The sequence below is a fragment of the Oncorhynchus mykiss genome, chromosome 13 (assembly GCF_057628025.1).
Source record: "Oncorhynchus mykiss isolate SJ-2025 chromosome 13, ASM5762802v1, whole genome shotgun sequence".
In the NCBI taxonomy this organism is placed as follows: domain Eukaryota; kingdom Metazoa; phylum Chordata; class Actinopteri; order Salmoniformes; family Salmonidae; genus Oncorhynchus; species Oncorhynchus mykiss.
This window is the reverse complement of record NC_143034.1, coordinates 14,635,001-14,657,176: the sequence shown is the minus strand read 5'-3', so window position 1 is coordinate 14,657,176 and position 22,176 is coordinate 14,635,001. Positions and strand designations below refer to the sequence as shown.

Sequence of the window (22,176 nt, the reverse complement as noted above, 5' to 3'; positions counted from 1 at the left end):
GAGAGAGGAGGGGGAGAGCGAGGGGGGAAGAGGGGGGATAGAGAGGGGGGGACAGAGAGAGAGAGAGGGGGCAGAGAGAGAGAGAGAGAGAGAGAGAGAGAGAGAGAGAGAGAGAGAGAGAGAGAGAGAGAGAGAGAGAGGTGTAGTCAACCAAAGCATGTGCTCACCTTGTAGTGATAGATTTGGGGCTCCTGGTTGGGTGGGCAGAGGGGGTAAGGCTAGGTAGGTGGATTTGTGGCGGCAGGTAGTCTATTGGTCAGAGCTAGGCTACCTGGAATCCCTGGGCTGACAAAGTACAAATCTGTCACTCTGCCCCTGAACAAGGCAGTTAACCCACTGTTCCCCGGTAGGCTGTCATTGTAAATAGGAATTTGTTCTTAACTGACTTGCCTAGTTAAATAAAGGTTAAATAAATAAACACCTTTTTTTAAGGGTAACAGGTGTGAGTGGAGGGGAGGGGTTCAGTGAAAGGACCAGCACAGGACCAAATGGAGAAAAAATTACTTTTACATAATGGAGAAAAAATGGGAGGGATGGAGAAAGTGACTAAAACGAGGGAGTGACAGAGAAAGAGGGAGGGAGAGAACAGAGAGAAAGCCAGACAAGTCTTCCTGCCCTCTTTCTTTCATTCACTCACCCATTCCGTCCCAGCGAGAGAGAGCTGGTGACTCCGAGACAGAGAGAGAGAGAGCTGGTGACTCCGAGACAGAGAGAGAGAGAGCTGGTGACTCCGAGACAGAGAGAGAGAGCTGGTGACTCCGAGACAGAGAGAGAGAGAGCTGGTGACTCCGAGACAGAGAGAGAGAGAGCTGGTGACTCCGAGACAGAGAGAGAGAGCTGGTGACTCCGAGACACAGAGAGAGAGAGCTGGTGACTCCGAGACAGAGAGAGAGAGAGCTGGTGACTCCGAGACAGAGAGAGAGAGAGCTGGTGACTCCGAGACAGAGAGAGAGCTGGTGACTCCGAGACAGAGAGAGAGCTGGTGACTCCGAGACAGAGAGAGAGAGAGAGCTGGTGACTCCGAGACAGAGCACAACTGCCAGGTGAGTTATGAATTTATTTAGTTCACTTTTACTCATCCCATCCCTTCTTCATTCTCTCTCCTCGCTCTTTTAATTTGTTCTTTCTCTCATATTTCTGTTATCTTTCTATCTATTTATCTCCCTCCTATCATCTGTCATTTACCTCCATCTCTTCTGTCTTCACTCTTCCCTTCTCTTCTCTCCAGTCCTCTTCTCCTCCTGTCTTCTTCCATCTCTCCATCTCTTCTGTCTTCACTCTTCCCTTCTCTTCTCTCCAGTCCTCTTCTCCTCCTGTCTTCTTCCATCTCTCCATCTCTCCATCTCTCGCTGGGTCTCACTCCCCCCCACTTTTCTTCTCTTCTTTTTTGCTCCCCTCCTCTCTCCCCCCTCTCTCCTCTCCTCCTCTCTCCCACCTCTCTCCTCTCCTCCTGTGTTCTCCCCTCCTCCTGCGTTCTCCTCTCCTCCTCTCTCCCACCTCTCTCCTCTCCTCCTGTGTTCTCCCCTCCTCCTGCGTTCTCCTCTCCTCCTCTCTCCCACCTCTCTCCTCTCCTCCTGCGTTCTCCTCTCCTCCTCTCTCCCACCTCTCTCCTCTCCTCCTGTGTTCTCCCCTCCTCCTGCGTTCTCCTCTCCTCCTCTCTCCCACCTCTCTCCTCTCCTCCTGCGTTCTCCTCTCCTCCTCTCTCCCACCTCTCTCCTCCGTTCTCCTCTTCTCCTCTCCTCCTCTCCTCCTCTCTCCCACCTCTCTCCTCTCTTCCTTCGTTCTCCTCTCTTCCTCTCTCCCACTTCTCTCCTCCTTTCTCCACTTCTCCTCTCCTCCTCTCTCCCCCTCTCCTCTCTCACCCTCTTCTCTCTCCTCTCTAGCTTCATGGTTACAGCATTTAGATTCTCCAGTGTTGTGCTTCCCTTGTCTTGTCTTGTCTAGAACCAAATGTTACCCAACACTGTAACCTTCCACTAATTTGACTGTGGATGTGTCTCAATACTCTACAGTGGATTACTACCTCCTCTTCTCCTTTCCTGTCTTTGTCTCATTCCCTTCATCTGCACTGATGTAAACGTGATGCGAAAGCACCGGACAGATGAAAGTGCAGTCATCCATACTCTCACCTGTTCTGGATCTTCATATGAGTGCAGATGAAGGCAAGGAGACGAGGAGAGGAAGCCAGTATTCAGAGCATTGAGATGCAGCTCATCTTACACACAGTAGCAGCCTGATACTCTGTTGTTTGTGTGTGCAGGCATTTCTAAGGCCCTGTTTATTTGCCTGCCTGGCTGTCTCAGTATAACGAGACATAGGGATGTTTGAGGGTTTGTGGACGGGCCTCTGTGGCGCGGCCCGGCTAACCGCGCTGATTTTAGCTTTGGTCGGTCGCTACTCTCTTCCCCTTTCTGGTTAACTCCCTAATGGCACCTTATTCCCTATATAGTGCACTATGGGACCATAGGGCTCTGGTCAAAAGTAGTGCACTATGTAGGGAATAGGGTGCCATTTGAGTGCCATAGGGCTCTGGTCTAAAGTAGTGCACTATGTAAGGAATAGGGTGCCATTTGAGTGCCATAGGGCTCTGGTCTAAAGTAGTGCACTATGTAGGGAATAGGGTGCTATTTGAGTGCCATAGGGCTCTGGTCTAAAGTAGTGCACTATGTAGGGAATAGGGTGCTATTTGAGTGCCATAGGGCTCTGGTCTAAAGTGGTGCACTATGTAGGGAATAGGGTGCTATTTGAGTGCCATAGGGCTCTGGTCTAAAGTAGTGCACTATGTAGGGAATAGGGTACCATTTGAGTGCCATAGGGCTCTGGTCTAAAGCAGTGCACTATGTAGGGAATAGGGTGCCATTTGGAACGCAGGCAGAGACACTGAGTGCCTCTGTGCTTTTCTTATCAGTGTTATTTCCGCTGTGCTTCGGGGTCTGTTCTCTGGCTGTAAAGCCGTTGGATACACGGAGGTGCCTGACTAATGGCATGTTTCCACAGTGGAATGTTTCCATCTGATCTGAGGGTTCTACTGGGGGTTGGTGCACTAAAAAACTAGCATTTCAAAAGGCTTTTCATGTCGGTAATTTACAATAGTGTTTATTGGTTTTATGTGATTTTCACAAGTGTCTGAGAAACAATGTATTTTTTGTGCATGATTTTAAGTGATATGCTCTCTCTCTCTCTCCCTCTCCCTCTCCCTCTCTGTCTCTGCTCCCTCTCTGTCTGTCTCTCTCTATCTCCCTCTTTGTCTCTCTCTGTCTCTGTTTCTCTCTCTGTCGCTCTCTCTGTCGCTCTCTCTCTCTCTCTCTCTCCCTCTCTGTCTCTGTCTCCCTCTCTGTCTGTCTCTCTCTATCTCCCTCTTTGTCTCTATCACTCTCTCTGTCTCCCTCTCTGTCTGTCTCTCTCTATCTCCCTCTTTGTCTCTCTCTGTCTCTCGTGATCTCTCAGTTCCAGACTGAGTAAGGATGTTGGGCCTCCTCTTGTGTGTGAGTTCCCTCCTCCTCCCCCTCCTCTCCCCCTCCCTCGCCCAGGGATCAGGGCCGAGGGTGCGCCTGGCAGGTGAGAGGCGGGGCCCCAACGAGGGTCGAGTAGAGGTGTTCTATAACGGGGCGTGGGGGACGGTGTGTGATGACGAGGTGGATATTAACCTGGCCAACGTGGTGTGTCGAGAGCTGGGCTTCTCACGCAGTCTCACCTGGGCTCACAGCTCTAAGTTTGGGGAAGGACAAGGTACGGTAACACCTTACTTCCTTAATAATCCTCTTTGTTGCTGGAACTTAAGGCTTTCACAAGAGAGCGCCACTGTTGCCCGTCTTCTGCCTGTCTGGAGATTGTGTTTCGTGACATCGGTTCAACCTTTACTTATGTGGGCTGGTCAACTGGGAGAATCAGTTGTATCTTATTGATCACTCTTGATTGGCTGCTAACGAGGAAGTGTGCCCCTTCTTCTCCCATTAGGTCTGATCTGGTTGGATAACGTGCACTGCATGGGGACGGAGCTCTCCCTGTCTGACTGTCACTCCAACGGCTGGGGGATAAATGACTGCACCCACTCTGAGGACCTGGGTATCGTCTGTAGCACCCAGAGGAGGGTCCACTACTCCCCTAACCAGGTAGAGGGCTCCCCCACATCCCTGGCCGTCCCAGTGGCCTCGGCCCGACCACAGAGGATCCCCAACCTCTCCACACCGCCACGTCTATCCACAGTCCAAGACAGGGTGGCCCCTCCTCCCCCTGCTCACATCACATCCCCCGGGAGAAGGGGTCATGAGATCGCCCTCCACCGCAACACCCCCAGAGGTCAGGGTCAAAGTTCACGGCAACAGCGTCGGGGTCATGATATCCACTTGCGTACCCGGAACGGCCAGAGTCAGGCGGGAGGGGAGGCCAGGACGAGACAGGAGAACCCGGCCGTGCCCCAGGGGCATCAGATCCCCCCCCGGCTGGGGAATGGTGCAGCCTACAGGCAGGCCCAGGATGTGGGGCGGACCGGACCACAGGCGGCCAGATGGGAGGCAGAGATCCTGAGGCAGCCCAGTGGGAACCATGTTGAACCAGAGGCAGAAATCCCCAACGTTGACATCACAGACGGACAGGTGACGAAAAACACTTTCTCTCATTCTCTCTGTCTTGCTCTGCCTCTCTCTGGCTTCCCCTTTCTCTCATTCTCTCTGTCTTGCTCTGCCTCTCTCTGGCTTCCCCTTTCTCTCATTCTCTCTGTCTTGCTCTGCCTCTCTCTTCCTTCCCCTTTCTCTCTCTCACATTCACAAACATACACTCAACCCTCCCCCCCACACACACACCTGCCCCCACACACTCAACACCCCAACACTACTGTACTGTACCTATCCACGGTCGCCTCAAGTAGCCCCATGGCAACTCCCGGGGTACAGGAAGCTGATTGGTGGGGCCAGGAGCCCACAGCCCGATAGGCACGCCGTAATTACAGACGGCCCTAAAACCAGGCCTTTTCCGGATCCAATTCATAATGGGCAGTATCCCTCACATTCAGGCCTCAACCTCTAGTAGGTAAACAGACCCAACTCCCTAAACACAGGGCTGTTCCGGATCCAATTCATAATGGGCAGTATCCCTCACCTTCAGGCCTCAACCTCTAGTAGGTAAACAGACCCAACTCCCTAAACACAGGGCTGTTTGCAGAGCCTCCACAGAGGAAAGACCAGCCCATCTATCACCTACCATCTGTTAGACCTCGTAACATCTATCACCTACCCATCTGTTAGACCTCGTAACATCTTATCTACTGAGGCTAAGTTCATGACCTTACCACTGTTTTGGAACGTAATACACACACACACAGGTTATACACACATTACACACATATATAGATACACACACACATATACACATACATATACACACATTATACACACATACTGTATACACACATATATATACACTACCCTTCAACAGTTTGGGGTCACTTATAAATGTCCTTGTTTTTGAAAGAAATGCACCTTTTTTGTCCATTAAAATAACATCAAATTGATCAGAAATACAGTGTAGACATTGTTAATGTTGTAAATGACTATTGTAGCTGGAAACGGCTGATTTTTAATGGAATATCTACAGAGGCGTACAGAGGCCCATTATCAGCAACCATCACTCCTGTGTTCCAATGGCACGTTGTGTTAGCTAATCCCAGTTTATCATTTTAAAAGGCTAATTGATCATTAGAAAACAATTTTGCAATTATGTTAGTGTAACCGATGTGAAATGGCTAGCTAGTTAGCGGGGTGCACGCTAATAGCGTTTCAATCGGTGACATCACTCGCTCTGAGACCTTGAAGTAGTTGTTCCGCTTGCTCTGCAAGGGGCCGCGTCTTTTGTGGCGCGATGGGTAACGGTGCTTTTTGGGAGGCCGTTGTTACTGTGTGCAGAGGGTCCCTGTTTTGAGCCCAGGTAGGGGCGAGGAGAGGGACGGAAGCTATACTGTTACATTAGCACAGCTGAAAACCGTTGTCCTGATTAAAGAAGCAATAAAACGGGCCTTCTTTACACTAGCTGAATGTCTGGAGCATCAGCATTTGTGGGTTTGATTACAGGCTCAAAATGGCCAGAAACAAAGGCCTTTCTTCTGAAACTCGTCAGTCTATTCTTGTTCTAAGAAATGTTCCATGCGAGAAATTGACAAGAAACTGAAGATCTCGTACAACGCTGTGTACTACTCCCTTCACAGAACAGCGCAAACTGGCTCTAACCAGAATAGAAAAAGGGGTGGGAGGCCCCGGTGCACAACTGAGCAAGAGGACAAGTACATTAGAATCGCCTCACAAGTCCTCAACTGGCAGCTTCATTAAATAGTACCCACAAAACACCAGTCTCAACGTCAACAGTGAAGAGGCGACTCCGGGATGCTGGCCTTCTAGGCAGAGTTCCTCTGTCCAGTGTCTGTGTTCTTTTGCCCATCTCAATCTTTTCTTTTTATTGGCCAGTCTGAGATATGGCTTTTTTTTTTTTCAACTCTGTCTAGAAGGCCAGCATCCCGGAGTCGCCTCTTCACTGTTGACGTTGAGACTGGTGTTTTGCGGGTACTATTTAATGAAGCTATTGTAGCCGTTTTCAGCTACAATAGTAATTTACAACATTAACAATGTCTACACTGTATTTCTGATCAATTTGATGTTATTTTAATGGGCATAAATGTTTTATTTAAAAAACAAGGACATTTCTAAGGTTCTACCCAAAACTTTTGATATACACGCACACACACACACACACACACACACACACACACACACACACACACTGTTTTCAATGTGTTTGTTCCTTCATGTCCTTGTTGTGTAGAGACTGCGATGGCAATTAAAGTTGGATTCTGTTCTGTCCTCTCCCCCATTCCTCCCCATCCCTTCTCTCCTATCCCCCCTCCCCCTTCCTCCTCCTCCTCTTCCTCTCCCCTCCCCTCCCCTCCCCCATTCCTCCCCATCCCCATCTCCTATCCCCCGTCCCCCTCCCCCTCCCCTCCCCTCCCCTCCCCCATTCCTCCCCATCTCCATCTCCTATCCCCCCTCCCCCTCCTCTCCCCTCCCCCAGGCGGCCAGTAGGGTGAGGCTGGAGGAGGTACGTCTCCGGCCTGTTCTGACAGGCGTCCGCACCGGCTTGCTGTCAGAGGGCGTTTTGGAAGTGAAGCATGCTGGGAGGTGGCGTCATGTGTGCGACCAGGGCTGGGACCTCAGCGGCAGCCGTGTGGTGTGTGGCATGCTGGGATACCCCTCCGCCGAGGCATACGACCACACCGTCTACAGGTAAGGTAGAGAGGGTGTGTTTGTGTCTGGAAAGGTGTGTCCCCATTTTGACATCCCCATTTTTCACATAAATGTGTGTGCTTGTGTGTGTGTGTGTGGGGGGGGGGGGGGGGGGGGGGGTGCAGAGCTAGCATTACTACCACCATCTATACCAGCAGTTACTCACCAGCATTGGACTAACCATGCCTGCATGTCTGGACTTTGCCTCATCATAGTAGGCTGTGCACTTTTAAATAGTCTTAAAGAGCAGGTGTGTGTCCCAAATGACTAGCTATTGCCTTTTTAGTGCACTACTTTTTATCAAAGCCCTGGTCAAACATAGTGCCCTAGACAGGGAATAGACTGTGATTTGGGACGTAACCTTAAAGAGTATGTTATTAATGTCAGAGGCTGGCTGTAGGAGGAGCATCATGTGTGTTTGGATGGAGACCAGGAACGTCTCCTCTAATCTCATGTAATTATACACAACCGGTGGGAATAGCATACGACAGCACTTCCTATAAGTTTTACAAAAACTCTCTAGTTTTCTCTCTTTCTCTGTCTATCTCTCACCCCATCTATCTCTCACCCCTCTATCTCTCACCCCGTCTCTCACCCCATCTATCTCTCACCCCGTCTATCTCTCACCCCGTCTATCTCTCACCCTATCTATCTTTCACCCCGTCTATCTCTCACCCCATCTATCTCTCGTTCTCTATCTGTTTCTGTTCCCTACTCTGTCTCTCTCACCCCATCTATCTCTCACCCGTCTATCTCTCACCCCATCTATCTCTCACCCCGTCTATCTCTCACCCCAGCTATCTCTCACCCCGTCTATCTCTTACCCCATCTATCTCTCACCCCGTCTATCTCTCACCCCATCTATCTCTCGTTCTCTATCTGTTTCTGTTCCCTACTCTGTCTATCTCTCACCCCATCTATCTCTCACCCCGTCTATCTCTCACCCCGTCTATCTCTCACCCCGTCTATCTCTCATTCTCTATCTATCTCTCACCCGTCTATCTCTCTCTCTGTCTATCTCTCACCCCATCTATCTCTCATTCTCTATCTGTTTCTCTCTCTCTGTTCTCTCTCTACCTCTGGTTTCAGTAACTGTGTTTCAGTGGCTACATGGTTTGGTTGGGAAAGGTTTGTGTCTTTCAGTGAGAAACGTTTATTGATACAGTTATCTTTGTTTGTGTTTTTGTAGGCTACAGTAGTTCCATTATTTCCCCAAGTCTCCCATATGTCACTTCTACAGTCATATTCTAGAACACTTAGACCTGTAGAATCCATTACCCACTTCTACAGTCATATTCTAGAACACTTAGACCTGTAGAAACCATTACCCACTTCTACAGTCATATTCTAGAACACTTAGACCTGTAGAAACCATTACCCACTTCTACAGTCATATTCTAGAACACTTAGACCTGTAGAATCCATTACCCACTTCTACAGTCATATTCTAGAACACTTAGACCTGTAGAATCCATTAACCACTTCTACAGTCATATTCTAGAACACTTAGACCTGTAGAATCCATTACCCGGGTGTGAATCTCGTCCATCTGTCCATCTGTCTGTCCCCAGCTGTAAATAACCTTTATGAAGGCACAGACCTTTAAAGCCTACAGACACACAGACCACCTCTGTCTGTCCGTCCAGCCACAGGCTTTATTTACGGCCTGTGTGGAGGATGTCTCCTCTACCCTAAACTATCTTTACATCCCAGATAATTACAGCTAATGTCCAGGTTAGGCTGCTGAATAAACACACACACACACAAACATATCCTTTCACACACACATGCATAGAGACATGGAGAGGCAGAGAGATAGAGAGATGGAGAGGTGGAGGGCACACACACACACACACTGCTACATTTAAAAAAATCTGTTCCTCTTTACAGTCACTTCCTGATTGAGATCACAAACCATAGAGTTGGACAGGGGGAGCACTTGGCACACCATTATGGCAAAGACGCAAAGAGGTGCCCTCTCTCCAACTCTATGTCACTAAACCCACCGAGACCTCCACATTTTCCTTGTCTAGGAATCCCCTTTTTGGGGAAGATTTTCAGCTTTTTAACAGAGGTTTTTCTGCCCCAGTTGAGGAGGTGTGAGGCAGGAGAAAGGTTGTGAATGTTTCACCGCCAGAGAGAAAAAAAAAGCTTTTTGTTGTTGTTCTTTTTCTTCATGAGATGAAAACATCGCCACGTTTGCTGTTCCCCTCTCAGAGGAAATAACAGTGATTTGATGCCAGCCTTTCGTCTCTCCAAATCTCTCAACAGTTTCTAAATCTGTTTCAAAGAGAACGTTAGGTCAATGTTGACACAGAGCTTAAAGGTGTTTATACACACACACACACACACACACACACACACACAACTCTAGAGGTTTTTAGACAAACATTTCACCTCAGTAGTCAGTTAGTGGGCCCTGTGCTGGCCTCCCATTTTGTCAGCCAGTCATTTGGAAGAGCAGATGGCAGACAATATTATTTATTTTTAAACCGGGGACCGGTGCTTCCTACCATCTAAACCACAGAGCAGATGAATGATGGTGTCTTAGCCTCCTTCCACCTAAACCACAGAGCAGATGAATGATGGTGTCTTAGCCTCCTTCCACCTAAACCACAGAGTAGATGAATGATGGTGTCTTAGCCTCCTTCCACCTAAACCACAGAGCAGATGAATGATGGTGTCTTAGCCTCCTTCCACCTAAACCACAGAGCAGATGAATGATGGTGTCTTAGCCTCCTTCCACCTAAACCACAGAGCAGATGAATGATGGTGTCTTAGCCTCCTTCCACCTAAACCACAGAGCAGATGAATGATGGTGTCTTAGCCTCCTTCCACCTAAACCACAGAGCAGATGAATGATGGTGTCTTAGCCTCCTTCCATCTAAACCACAGAGTAGATGAATGATGGTGACTTAGCCTCCTTCCATCTAAACCACAGAGCAGATGAATGATGGTGTCTTAGCCTCCTTCCACCTAAACCACAGAGCAGATGAATGATGGTGTCTTAGCCTCCTTCCACCTAAACCACAGAGCAGATGAATGATGGTGTCTTAGCCTCCTTCCACCTAAACCACAGAGTAGATGAATGATGGTGTCTTAGCCTCCTTCCACCTAAACCACAGAGCAGATGAATGATGGTGTCTAGCCTCCTTCCACCTAAACCACAGAGCAGATGAATGATGGTGACTTAGCCTCCTTCCACCTAAACCACAGAGTAGATGAATGATAGAAGCACAGCCATCTCTGCTCTGCCGTTTGATTCAGAGAGCCTAACTTCAGTATCTGTCAGGGATGGACAGCTGGGCTGTGTCCCAAATGGCATCATACTCCCTATATACTGCGCTACATTCTGACCAGAGGGCCCTGCATCATACTCCCTATATACTGCACTACATTCTGACCAGAGGGCCCTGTTCTAAAAACAGCACACTAAATAGGGAATATGGTGCCATTTGGGCTGATCCTGGTGTTCTGGGCGTTTAACTTGAGGTTGAGAGGTTGGTTTATGCGTCAGAGAATGACTGTCTCTTCTGTGGTGCCAAATGGTACTTTAGTCTGGTTTGGTCTTACTCTACTGTTTGGCCAAGTTCACTTTGGCCTCACCCGGTCCAGCCTTAGCCAAGTCTTCCCAACCCGGTCCAGCCTTAGCCAAGTCTTCCCAACCCGGTCCAGCCTTAGCCAAGTCTTCCCAACCTGGTCCAGTCTTAGCCAAGTCTTCCCAATCTGGTCCAGTCTTAGCCAAGTCTTCCCAACCTGGTCCAGTCCTGGCCAAGTCTTCCCAACCTGGTCCAGTCTTAGCCAATTCTTCCCAACCCGGTCCAGTCTTAGCCAAGTCTTCCCAACCCGGTCCAGCCTTAGCCAAGTCTTCCCAACCCGGTCCAGTCTTAGCCAAGTCTTCCCAACCTGGTCCAGTCTTAGCCAAGTTTTCCCAACCTGGTCCAGTCTTAGCCAAGTCTTCCCAACCTGGTCCAATCCTGGCCAAGTCTTCCCAACCTGGTCCAGTCCTGGCCAAGTCTTCCCAACCTGGTCCAGTCCTGGCCAAGTCTTCCCAACCTGGTTCAGTCTTAGCCAAGTCTTCCCAACCTGGTCCAGTCCTGGCCAAGTCTTCCCAACCTGGTCCAGTCTTAGCCAAGTCTTCCCAACCTGGTCCAGTCCTGGCCAAGTCTTCCCAACCTGGTCCAGTCTTAGCCAAGTCTTCCCAACCTGGTCCAGTCCTGGCCAAGTCTTCCCAACCTGGTCCAGTCCTGGCCAAGTCTTCCCAACCTGGTCCAATCCTGGCCAAGTCTTCCCAACCTGGTCCAGTCTTAGCCAAGTCTTCCCAACCTGGTCCAGTCTTAGCCAAGTCTTCCCAACCTGGTCCAGTCTTAGCCAAGTCTTCCCAACCTGGTCCAGTCCTGGCCAAGTCTTCCCAACCTGGTCCAGTCTTAGCCAAGTCTTCCCAACCTGGTCCAGTCCTGGCCAAGTCTTCCCAACCTGGTCCAGTCCTGGCCATGTCTTCCCAACCTGGTCCAGTCTTAGCCAAGTCTTCTCAACCTGGTCCAGTCTTAGCCAAGTCTTCCCAACCTGGTCCAGTCCTGGCCAAGTCTTCCCAACCTGGTCCAGTCCTGGCCAAGCCAAGTGTGGTTTCTGTCTCTGATTCTGGTGGGCTGTTTCTCAGTGTGGTTTCTGTCTCTGATTCTGGTGGGCTGTTTCTCAGTGTGGTTTCTGTCTCTGATTCTGGTGGGCTGTTTCTCAGTGTGGTTTCTGTCTCTGATTCTGGTGGGCTGTTTCTCAGTGTGGTTTCTGTCTCTGATTCTGGTGGGCTGTTTCTCAGTGTGGTTTCTGTCTCTGATTCCGGTGGGCTGTTTCTCAGTGTGGTTTCTGTCTCTGATTCTCATGGGCTGTTTCTCAGTGTGGTTTCTGTCTCTGATTCTGGTGGGCTGTTTCTCAGTGTGGTTTCTGTCTCTGATTCTGGTGGGCTGTTTCTCAGTGTGGTTTCTGTCTCTGATTCCGGTGGGCTGTTTCTCAGTGTGATTTCTGTCTCTGATTCTCGTGGGCTGTTTCTCAGTGTGGTTTCTGTCTCTGATTCCGGTGGGCTGTTTCTCAGTGTGGTTTCGGTCAGTGACCTTTTAACACGATACTTGACTGATGTTGGGCATCTAAGAATCCCTCTGTCTGGTGGACAGGATCCCCTCCTCTTGTGTTGTTGTTTTGGTCTAAATCAGTCCAATCCCAAATGCATCGCTCTTTGTTGAGGCAGTGTCGGAGGTCATTCACGTCTGAGCCGACATCTGCAGCGTTCACCATGAACGGGACATCTGCAGTGTTTACCACGAACGGGACATCTGCAGTGTTCACCATGAACGGGACATCTGCAGTGTTCACCATGAACGGGATCTCTGCAGCGTTCACCACGAACGGGACATCTGCAGCGTTCACCATGAACGGGACATCTGCAGTGTTCACCATGAACGGGACATCTGCAGCGTTCACCATGAACGGGATCTCTGCAGCGTTCACCATGAACGGGACATCTGCAGCGTTCACCACGAACGGGACATCTGCAGCGTTTACCATGAACGGGACATCTGCAGCGTTTACCATGAACGGGACATCTGCAGCGTTCACCATGAACGGGACATCTGCAGCGTTCACCATGAACGGGACATCTGCAGCGTTCACCACGAACGGGACATCTGCAGTGTTCACCATGAACGGGACATCTGCAGCGTTCACCACGAACGGGACATCTGCAGCGTTTACCATGAACGGGACATCTGCAGCGTTTACCATGAACGGGACACCTGCAGCGTTTACCACGAACGGGACATCTGCAGCGTTCACCATGAACGGGACATCTGCAGCGTTCACCACGAACGGGACATCTGCAGCGTTTACCATGAACGGGACATCTGCAGCGTTTACCATGAACGGGACACCTGCAGCGTTTACCATGAACGGGACATCTGCAGCGTTCACCATGAACGGGATCTCTGCAGTGTTCACCATGAACGGGACATCTGCAGCGTTCACCACGAACGGGACATCTGCAGTGTTCACCATGAACGGGACATCTGCAGCGTTCACCACGAACGGGACATCTGCAGCGTTTACCATGAACGGGACATCTGCAGCGTTTACCATGAACGGGACACCTGCAGCGTTTACCACGAACGGGACATCTGCAGCGTTCACCATGAACGGGACATCTGCAGCGTTCACCATGAACGGGACATCTGCAGCGTTCACCATGAACGGGACATCTGCAGCGTTTACCATGAACGGGACATCTGCAGCGTTTACCACGAACGGGACATCTGCAGCGTTCACCATGAACGGGATCTCTGCAGCGTTTACCACGAACGGGATCTCTGCAGCGTTCACCATGAACGTGACATCTGCAGCGTTCACCACGAACGGGACATCTGCAGCGTTCACCATGAACGGGACATCTGCAGCGTTCACCACAAACGGGATCTCTGCAGCGTTTACCATGAACGGGATCTCTGCAGCGTTCACCATGAACGGGACATCTGCAGCGTTCACCATGAACGGGACATCTGCAGCGTTCACCACAAACGGGATCTCTGCAGCGTTTACCATGAACGGGATCTCTGCAGCGTTCACCACGAACGGGACATCTGCAGCGTTCACCACAAACGGGATCTCTGCAGCGTTTACCATGAACGGGACATCTGCAGCGTTCACCACAAACGGGATCTCTGCAGCGTTCACCATGAACGGGATCTCTGCAGCGTTTACCATGAACGCGATCTCCGCAAACAAATGTATCTTTCCAAGGAAAATGAAAACAACAGTTGATTGTTGGACTCGTTCAGACAGGTAGTACCTCCTCGTTCCTCTCCATCTTCTTCTGTTTTTGTTCCTCCTGCCAACGTCCCTGTGGTGTGAGCTATACCAGGGACGTGTTTATCTGGGGCTGTTACACAAACCTAACCATTATTATAACTAGAATAATAATATAAACCATTTAGCAGACACTTTTATCCCAAAGCCACTTAGAGGGAGTCAAACCCACAATCCTGGCAAGACTCCGGTCACTGGTGTTTGAAGTGGTCGACCTGAAACTAATTCCTCTCTTGGCTCAAATAGTGCCAGTGTGTGTTTCTCTCTCTCTCTCGCTCTGTGTGTGTGTGTGTGTGTGTGTGTGTGTGTGTGTGTGTGTGTGTGTGTGTGTGTGTGTGTGTGTAAGTGTTGTGTGTGTGTGTGTAAGCACTGTGTGTGTGTGTGTGTGTGTGTGTGTGTGTGTGTGTCTGTGTGTGTGTGTGTGTGTGTGTGTGTGCGTGCGTGCGTGCGTGCGTGTGCGTGCGTGCGTGTGCGTGCGTGCGTGTGCGTGCGTGCGTGTGTGCATGTGCGTGCGTGCGTGCGTACGTGCGTGTGTGTGCGTGTCCGTGCGTGCGTACGTACGTGCGTGTGTGTGTGTGTGCGTGCGTGCGTACGTACGTGCGTGTGTGTGCGTCCATCTGTCAGCCGTCATATTAAAGGATACTTCCTTCTGTGTCGTCTCAGAAGACGTCTGTTTAGTGAATAACAGTTTTTATGGAGTTCTCTCTCTACTTTCCCACTGTGCATCCTGTTATAGAACTCCTGGACTTGGAACCCTGAAGTTTCCAATGTGGTCTACAGGAACCCAAAGTCCCAAACGCCATCCAATTCCCTATGTGGTGCACTACTTTCCACCGGGGTCCATCCTGGTCAAACGTAGTGCACTACATAGGGGATAAGGTGCCATTTGGGACTGTGCCACTGCACCAGTAAAGTGGGCCTGCACCGGTACTTTACTGACCAACACATGAAGCCATGCGTCCCTGTTCCTTTCCTCTGTCTGAGAGGGGTACTCCTCCTTTTGGTTGTGAAACAGATTCACAACATGCGTCCCCAATGGCACTATCCTCTATATCGTGCACTACTTGTGACTTTTTACCAGATCCCTACACTACATAAGGGAGTGCACTACATAAGGAATAGGGTGACATTTGAGATGTGTGCACAGTTTTGTAACATCTGACACGTGGACATGTGGGCAACGCAGGGCTTGTGTCTGTACTTTCTGTAAGCTTTGATCTAATTTATTCTATGTGCATATTTATAGTTCTTTCCGTGGGTTTCCTAGACCAGACATGTACATTCAACAGGACTGAAATACCCATGAAGGAAGGATGGAAAAATGATGAGTGAGAGAAGAGAGGGGAGGGGAGGAGAGAGAGGGGAGGGGAGGAGAGAGAGTGGGGCAGGGGGAGAGTGGTGGGGGGCAGAGGGAGAGAGAGGGGAGGGGAGGAGAGAGAGGGGAGGGGAGGAGAGAGAGTGGGGCAGGGGGAGAGTGGTGGGGGGCAGAGGGAGAGAGAGGGGAGGGGAGGAGAGAGAGGGGAGGGGAGGAGAGAGAGGGGGGCAGGGGGAGAGTGGTGGGGGGCAGAGGGAGAGAGAGGGGAGGGGAGGAGAGAGAGGGGGGGGCAGGGGGAGAGTGGTGGGGGGCAGAGGGAGAGAGGGAGGGGAGGAGAGAGAGGGGAGGGGAGGAGAGAGAGGGGGGGCAGGGGGAGAGTGGCAGGGGGCAGAGGGAGAGAGAGGGGGGGGCAGGGGGAGAGAGGCGGGGGGCAGAGGGAGAGAGAGAGGGGGGAGAGAGAGACAAGAGTGAGAGAGACAGAGAGAAAGAGAGAGAGATGGAGAGAGAGAGATAGAGAGATAGAGAGAGGGAGAGAGAGAGAGAGAGAGAGAGAGAGAGAGTGTGTGTTGACCTGGCTTTACAATAGGAACATTCAGATCCCTCACTAGGGCATTGTGGGTAACCACAGAAGCACTAGGTCTCCCCGGCCTGTTCTCTATGAGAAAAGACGGTTTTATTTACATTTCAACTTAACCTGACAGAGAGAGGGAGGGAAGGAACGAGGGAGGGAGGGAGAGAGCAATGCGAACGAGGGAGGGAGGGAGAGAGCAATGCGAACGAGGGAGGGAGGGAGGGAGGGAGGGAGGGAGGGAGGGAGGGAGGGAGGGAGGACAATAGGTCTAGGCACCCTGGTAGAGGTATTAACCAGTATTCTGTCTGTAGAGGAGGACTGGTAGAGGTATTAACCAGTATTCTGTCTGTAGAGGAGGACTGGTAGAGGTATTAACCAGTATTCTGTCTGTAGAGGAGGACTGGTAGAGGTATTAACCAGTATTCTGTCTGTAGAGGAGGACTGGTAGAGGTATTAACCAGTATTCTGTCTGTAGAGGAGGACTGGTAGAGGTATTAACCAGTATTCTGTCTGTAGAGGAGGACTGGTAGAGGTATTAACCAGTATTCTGTCTGTAGAGGAGGACTGGTAGAGGTATTAACCAGTATTCTGTCTGTAGAGGAGGACTGGTAGAGGTATTAACCAGTATTCTGTCTGTAGAGGAGGACTGGTAGAGGTATTAACCAGTATTATGTTTATAGAGAAGGGCTGGTAGAGGTATTAACCAGTATTCTGTCTATAGAGGAGGGCTGGTAGAGGTATTAACCAGTATTATGTTTATAGAGAAGGGCTGGTAGAGGTATTAACCAGTATTCTGTCTATAGAGGAGGACTGGTAGAGGTATTAACCAGTATTCTGTCTATAGAGGAGGGCTGGTAGAGGTATTAACCAGTATTCTGTCTATAGAGGAGGGCTGGTAGAGGTATTAACCAGTATTCTGTCTATAGAGGAGGACTGGTAGAGGTATTAACCAGTATTATGTTTATAGAGAAGGGCTGGTAGAGGTATTAACCAGTATTCTGTCTATAGAGGAGGACTGGTAGAGGTATTAACCAGTATTCTGTCTATAGAGGAGGGCTGGTAGAGGTATTAACCAGTATTCTGTCTATAGAGGAGGGCTGGTAGAGGTATTAACCAGTATTCTGTCTGTAGAGGAGGGCTGGTAGAGTTATTAACCAGTATTCTGTCTATAGAGGAGGGCTGGTAGAGGTATTAACCAGTATTCTGTCTATAGAGGAGGACTGGTAGAGGTATTAACCAGTATTCTGTCTGTAGAGGAGGGCTGGTAGAGGTATTAACCAGTATTCTGTCTGTAGAGGAGGACTGGTAGAGGTTTTAACCAGTATTCTGTCTGTAGAGGAGGACTGGTAGAGGTATTAACCAGTATTCTGTCTGTAGAGGAGGACTGGTAGAGGTATTAACCAGTATTCTGTCTGTAGAGGAGGGCTGGTAGAGGTATTAACCAGTATTCTGTCTGTAGAGGAGGGCTGGTAGAGGTATTAACCAGTATTCTGTCTATAGAGGAGGACTGGTAGAGGTATTAACTAGTATTCTGTCTGTAGAGGAGGACTGGTAGAGGTATTAACCAGTATTCTGTCTGTAGAGGAGGGCTGGTAGAGGTATTAACCAGTATTCTGTCTGTAGAGGAGGACTGGTAGAGGTATTAACCAGTATTCTGTCTGTAGAGGAGGGCTGGTAGAGGTATTAACCAGTATTCTGTCTATAGAGGAGGACTGGTAGAGGTATTAACCAGTATTCTGTCTGTAGAGGAGGGCTGGTAGAGGTATTAACCAGTATTCTGTCTATAGAGGAGGGCTGGTAGAGGTATTAACCAGTATTCTGTCTATAGAGGGCTGGTAGCGGTATTAACCAGTATTCTGTCTATAGAGGAGGACTGGTAGAGGTATTAACCAGTATTCTGTCTATAGAGGAGGACTGGTAGAGGTATTAACCAGTATTCTGTCTGTAGAGGAGGACTGGTAGAGGTATTAACCAGTATTCTGTCTATAGAGGAGGGCTGGTAGAGGTATTAACCAGTATTCTGTCTGTAGAGGAGGACTGGTAGAGGTATTAACTAGTATTCTGTCTGTAGAGGAGGACTGGTAGAGGTATTAACCAGTATTCTGTCTATAGAGGAGGACTGGTAGAGGTATTAACCAGTATTCTGTCTATAGAGGAGGGCTGGTAGAGGTATTAACCAGTATTCTGTCTGTAGAGGAAGACTGGTAGAGGTATTAACCAGTATTCTGTCTATAGAGGAGGACTGGTAGAGGTATTAACCAGTATTCTGTCTGTAGAGGAGGGCTGGTAGAGGTATTAACCAGTATTCTGTCTATAGAGGAGGACTGGTAGAGGTATTAACCAGTATTCTGTCTATAGAGGAGGGCTGGTAGAGGTATTAACCAGTATTCTGTCTGTAGAGGAGGACTGGTAGAGGTATTAACCAGTATTCTGTCTGTAGAGGAGGACTGGTAGAGGTATTAACCAGTATTCTGTCTGTAGAGGAGGACTGGTAGAGGTATTAACCAGTATTCTGTCTGTAGAGGAGGGCTGGTAGCGGTATTAACCAGTATTCTGTCTGTAGAGGAGGACTGGTAGAGGTATTAACCAGTATTCTGTCTGTAGAGGAGGGCTGGTAGCGGTATTAACCAGTATTCTGTCTGTAGAGGAGGACTGGTAGAGGTATTAACCAGTATTCTGTCTGTAGAGGAGGGCTGGTAGAGGTATTAACCAGTATTCTGTCTGTAGAGGAGGACTGGTAGAGGTATTAACCAGTATTCTGTCTATAGAGGAGGACTGGTAGAGGTATTAACCAGTATTCTGTCTGTAGAGGAGGGCTGGTAGAGGTATTAACCAGTATTCTGTCTATAGAGGAGGACTGGTAGAGGTATTAACCAGTATTCTGTCTGTAGAGGAGGGCTGGTAGAGGTATTAACCAGTATTCTGTCTGTAGAGGAGGACTGGTAGAGGTATTAACCAGTATTCTGTCTGTAGAGGAGGGCTGGTAGAGGTATTAACCAGTATTCTGTCTATAGAGGAGGACTGGTAGAGGTATTAACCAGTATTCTGTCTGTAGAGGAGGACTGGTAGAGGTATTAACCAGTATTCTGTCTGTAGAGGAGGGCTGGTAGAGGTATTAACCAGTATTCTGTCTATAGAGGAGGACTGGTAGAGGTATTAACCAGTATTCTGTCTATAGAGGAGGGCTGGTAGAGGTATTAACCAGTATTCTGTCTATAGAGGGCTGGTAGCGGTATTAACCAGTATTCTGTCTATAGAGGAGGACTGGTAGAGGTATTAACCAGTATTCTGTCTATAGAGGAGGACTGGTAGAGGTATTAACCAGTATTCTGTCTGTAGAGGAGGACTGGTAGAGGTATTAACCAGTATTCTGTCTATAGAGGAGGGCTGGTAGAGGTATTAACCAGTATTCTGTCTGTAGAGGAGGACTGGTAGAGGTATTAACTAGTATTCTGTCTGTAGAGGAGGACTGGTAGAGGTATTAACCAGTATTCTGTCTATAGAGGAGGACTGGTAGAGGTATTAACCAGTATTCTGTCTATAGAGGAGGGCTGGTAGAGGTATTAACCAGTATTCTGTCTGTAGAGGAAGACTGGTAGAGGTATTAACCAGTATTCTGTCTATAGAGGAGGACTGGTAGAGGTATTAACCAGTATTCTGTCTGTAGAGGAGGGCTGGTAGAGGTATTAACCAGTATTCTGTCTATAGAGGAGGACTGGTAGAGGTATTAACCAGTATTCTGTCTATAGAGGAGGGCTGGTAGAGGTATTAACCAGTATTCTGTCTGTAGAGGAGGACTGGTAGAGGTATTAACCAGTATTCTGTCTGTAGAGGAGGACTGGTAGAGGTATTAACCAGTATTCTGTCTGTAGAGGAGGACTGGTAGAGGTATTAACCAGTATTCTGTCTGTAGAGGAGGGCTGGTAGCGGTATTAACCAGTATTCTGTCTGTAGAGGAGGACTGGTAGAGGTATTAACCAGTATTCTGTCTGTAGAGGAGGGCTGGTAGCGGTATTAACCAGTATTCTGTCTGTAGAGGAGGACTGGTAGAGGTATTAACCAGTATTCTGTCTGTAGAGGAGGGCTGGTAGAGGTATTAACCAGTATTCTGTCTGTAGAGGAGGACTGGTAGAGGTATTAACCAGTATTCTGTCTATAGAGGAGGACTGGTAGAGGTATTAACCAGTATTCTGTCTGTAGAGGAGGGCTGGTAGAGGTATTAACCAGTATTCTGTCTATAGAGGAGGACTGGTAGAGGTATTAACCAGTATTCTGTCTGTAGAGGAGGGCTGGTAGAGGTATTAACCAGTATTCTGTCTGTAGAGGAGGACTGGTAGAGGTATTAACCAGTATTCTGTCTGTAGAGGAGGGCTGGTAGAGGTATTAACCAGTATTCTGTCTATAGAGGAGGACTGGTAGAGGTATTAACCAGTATTCTGTCTGTAGAGGAGGACTGGTAGAGGTATTAACCAGTATTCTGTCTGTAGAGGAGGGCTGGTAGAGGTATTAACCAGTATTCTGTCTATAGAGGAGGACTGGTAGAGGTATTAACCAGTATTCTGTCTGTAGAGGAGGGCTGGTAGAGGTATTAACCAGTATTCTGTCTATAGAGGAGGACTGGTAGAGGTATTAACCAGTATTCTGTCTGTAGAGGAGGACTGGTAGAGGTATTAACCAGTATTCTGTCTATAGAGGAGGGCTGGTAGAGGTATTAACCAGTATTCTGTCTGTAGAGGAGGACTGGTAGAGGTATTAACCAGTATTCTGTCTGTAGAGGAGGGCTGGTAGAGGTATTAACCAGTATTCTGTCTATAGAGGAGGGCTGGTAGAGGTATTAACCAGTATTCTGTCTGTAGAGGAGGGCTGGTAGAGGTATTAACCAGTATTCTGTCTGTAGAGGAGGACTGGTAGAGGTATTAACCAGTATTCTGTCTATAGAGGAGGGCTGGTAGAGGTATTAACCAGTATTCTGTCTATAGAGGAGGGCTGGTAGAGGTATTAACCAGTATTCTGTCTATAGAGGAGGGCTGGTAGAGGTATTAACCAGTATTCTGTCTATAGAGGAGGGCTGGTAGAGGTATTAACCAGTATTCTGTCTGTAGAGGAGGACTGGTAGAGGTATTAACCAGTATTCTGTCTATAGAGGACTGGTAGAGGTATTAACCAGTATTCTGTCTATAGAGGAGGGCTGGTAGAGGTATTAACCAGTATTCTGTCTATAGAGGAGGACTGGTAGAGGTATTAACCAGTATTCTGTCTATAGAGGAGGGCTGGTAGAGGTATTAACCAGTATTCTGTCTGTAGAGGAGGACTGGTAGAGGTATTAACCAGTATTCTGTCTGTAGAGGAGGGCTGGTAGAGGTATTAACCAGTATTCTGTCTGTAGAGGAGGGCTGGTAGCGGTATTAACCAGTATTCTGTCTGTAGAGGAGGGCTGGTAGAGGTATTAACCAGTATTCTGTCTGTAGAGGAGGACTGGTAGAGGTATTAACCAGTATTCTGTCTGTAGAGGAGGGCTGGTAGAGGTATTAACCAGTATTCTGTCTATAGAGGAGGACTGGTAGAGGTATTAACCAGTATTCTGTCTGTAGAGGAGGGCTGGTAGAGGTATTAACCAGTATTCTGTCTATAGAGGAGGACTGGTAGAGGTATTAACCAGTATTCTGTCTGTAGAGGAGGACTGGTAGAGGTATTAACCAGTATTCTGTCTATAGAGGAGGACTGGTAGAGGTATTAACCAGTATTCTGTCTATAGAGGAGGGCTGGTAGAGGTATTAACCAGTATTCTGTCTGTAGAGGAGGACTGGTAGAGGTATTAACCAGTATTCTGTCTATAGAGGGCTGGTAGAGGTATTAACCAGTATTCTGTCTGTAGAGGAGGACTGGTAGAGGTATTAACCAGTATTCTGTCTGTAGAGGAGGACTGGTAGAGGTATTAACCAGTATTCTGTCTGTAGAGGAGGACTGGTAGAGGTATTAACCAGTATTCTGTCTATAGAGGGCTGGTAGAGGTATTAACCAGTATTCTGTCTATAGAGGAGGACTGGTAGAGGTATTAACCAGTATTCTGTCTGTAGAGGAGGACTGGTAGAGGTATTAACCAGTATTCTGTCTGTAGAGGAGGGCTGGTAGTAATACTCTTCTGTTTCTTTCAGGAAACTATGGGACGCCAA

General features: G+C 48.8%; 1 protein-coding gene across 3 annotated transcripts in view; it reads left to right on the top strand.

The window, feature by feature from the left end:
- The first annotated feature begins 573 nt into the window (after positions 1-573).
- Positions 574-22,176, top strand: part of LOC110514195 (lysyl oxidase homolog 4) — a 41,644-nt gene continuing 20,041 nt past the window's right edge. Inside the window, exons 1-6 of one of the 3 annotated variants that reach the window (XM_090195334.1) lie at positions 889-973; positions 1,032-1,043; positions 3,448-3,729; positions 3,958-4,595; positions 7,057-7,268; positions 22,159-22,176. The exon at positions 22,159-22,176 is cut by the window's right edge and continues 21 nt beyond it. In XM_090195334.1, the coding sequence (XP_090051460.1) occupies positions 3,465-3,729; positions 3,958-4,595; positions 7,057-7,268; positions 22,159-22,176 (1,133 nt within the window). In that variant the 5' untranslated portion in view covers positions 889-973; positions 1,032-1,043; positions 3,448-3,464. Of the gene's footprint in view, positions 1,044-2,906; positions 3,035-3,447; positions 3,730-3,957; positions 4,596-7,056; positions 7,269-22,158 lie in introns of those variants that run through there. The other 2 variants (XM_090195333.1, XM_036947988.2) reach the window with 2 other exon arrangements.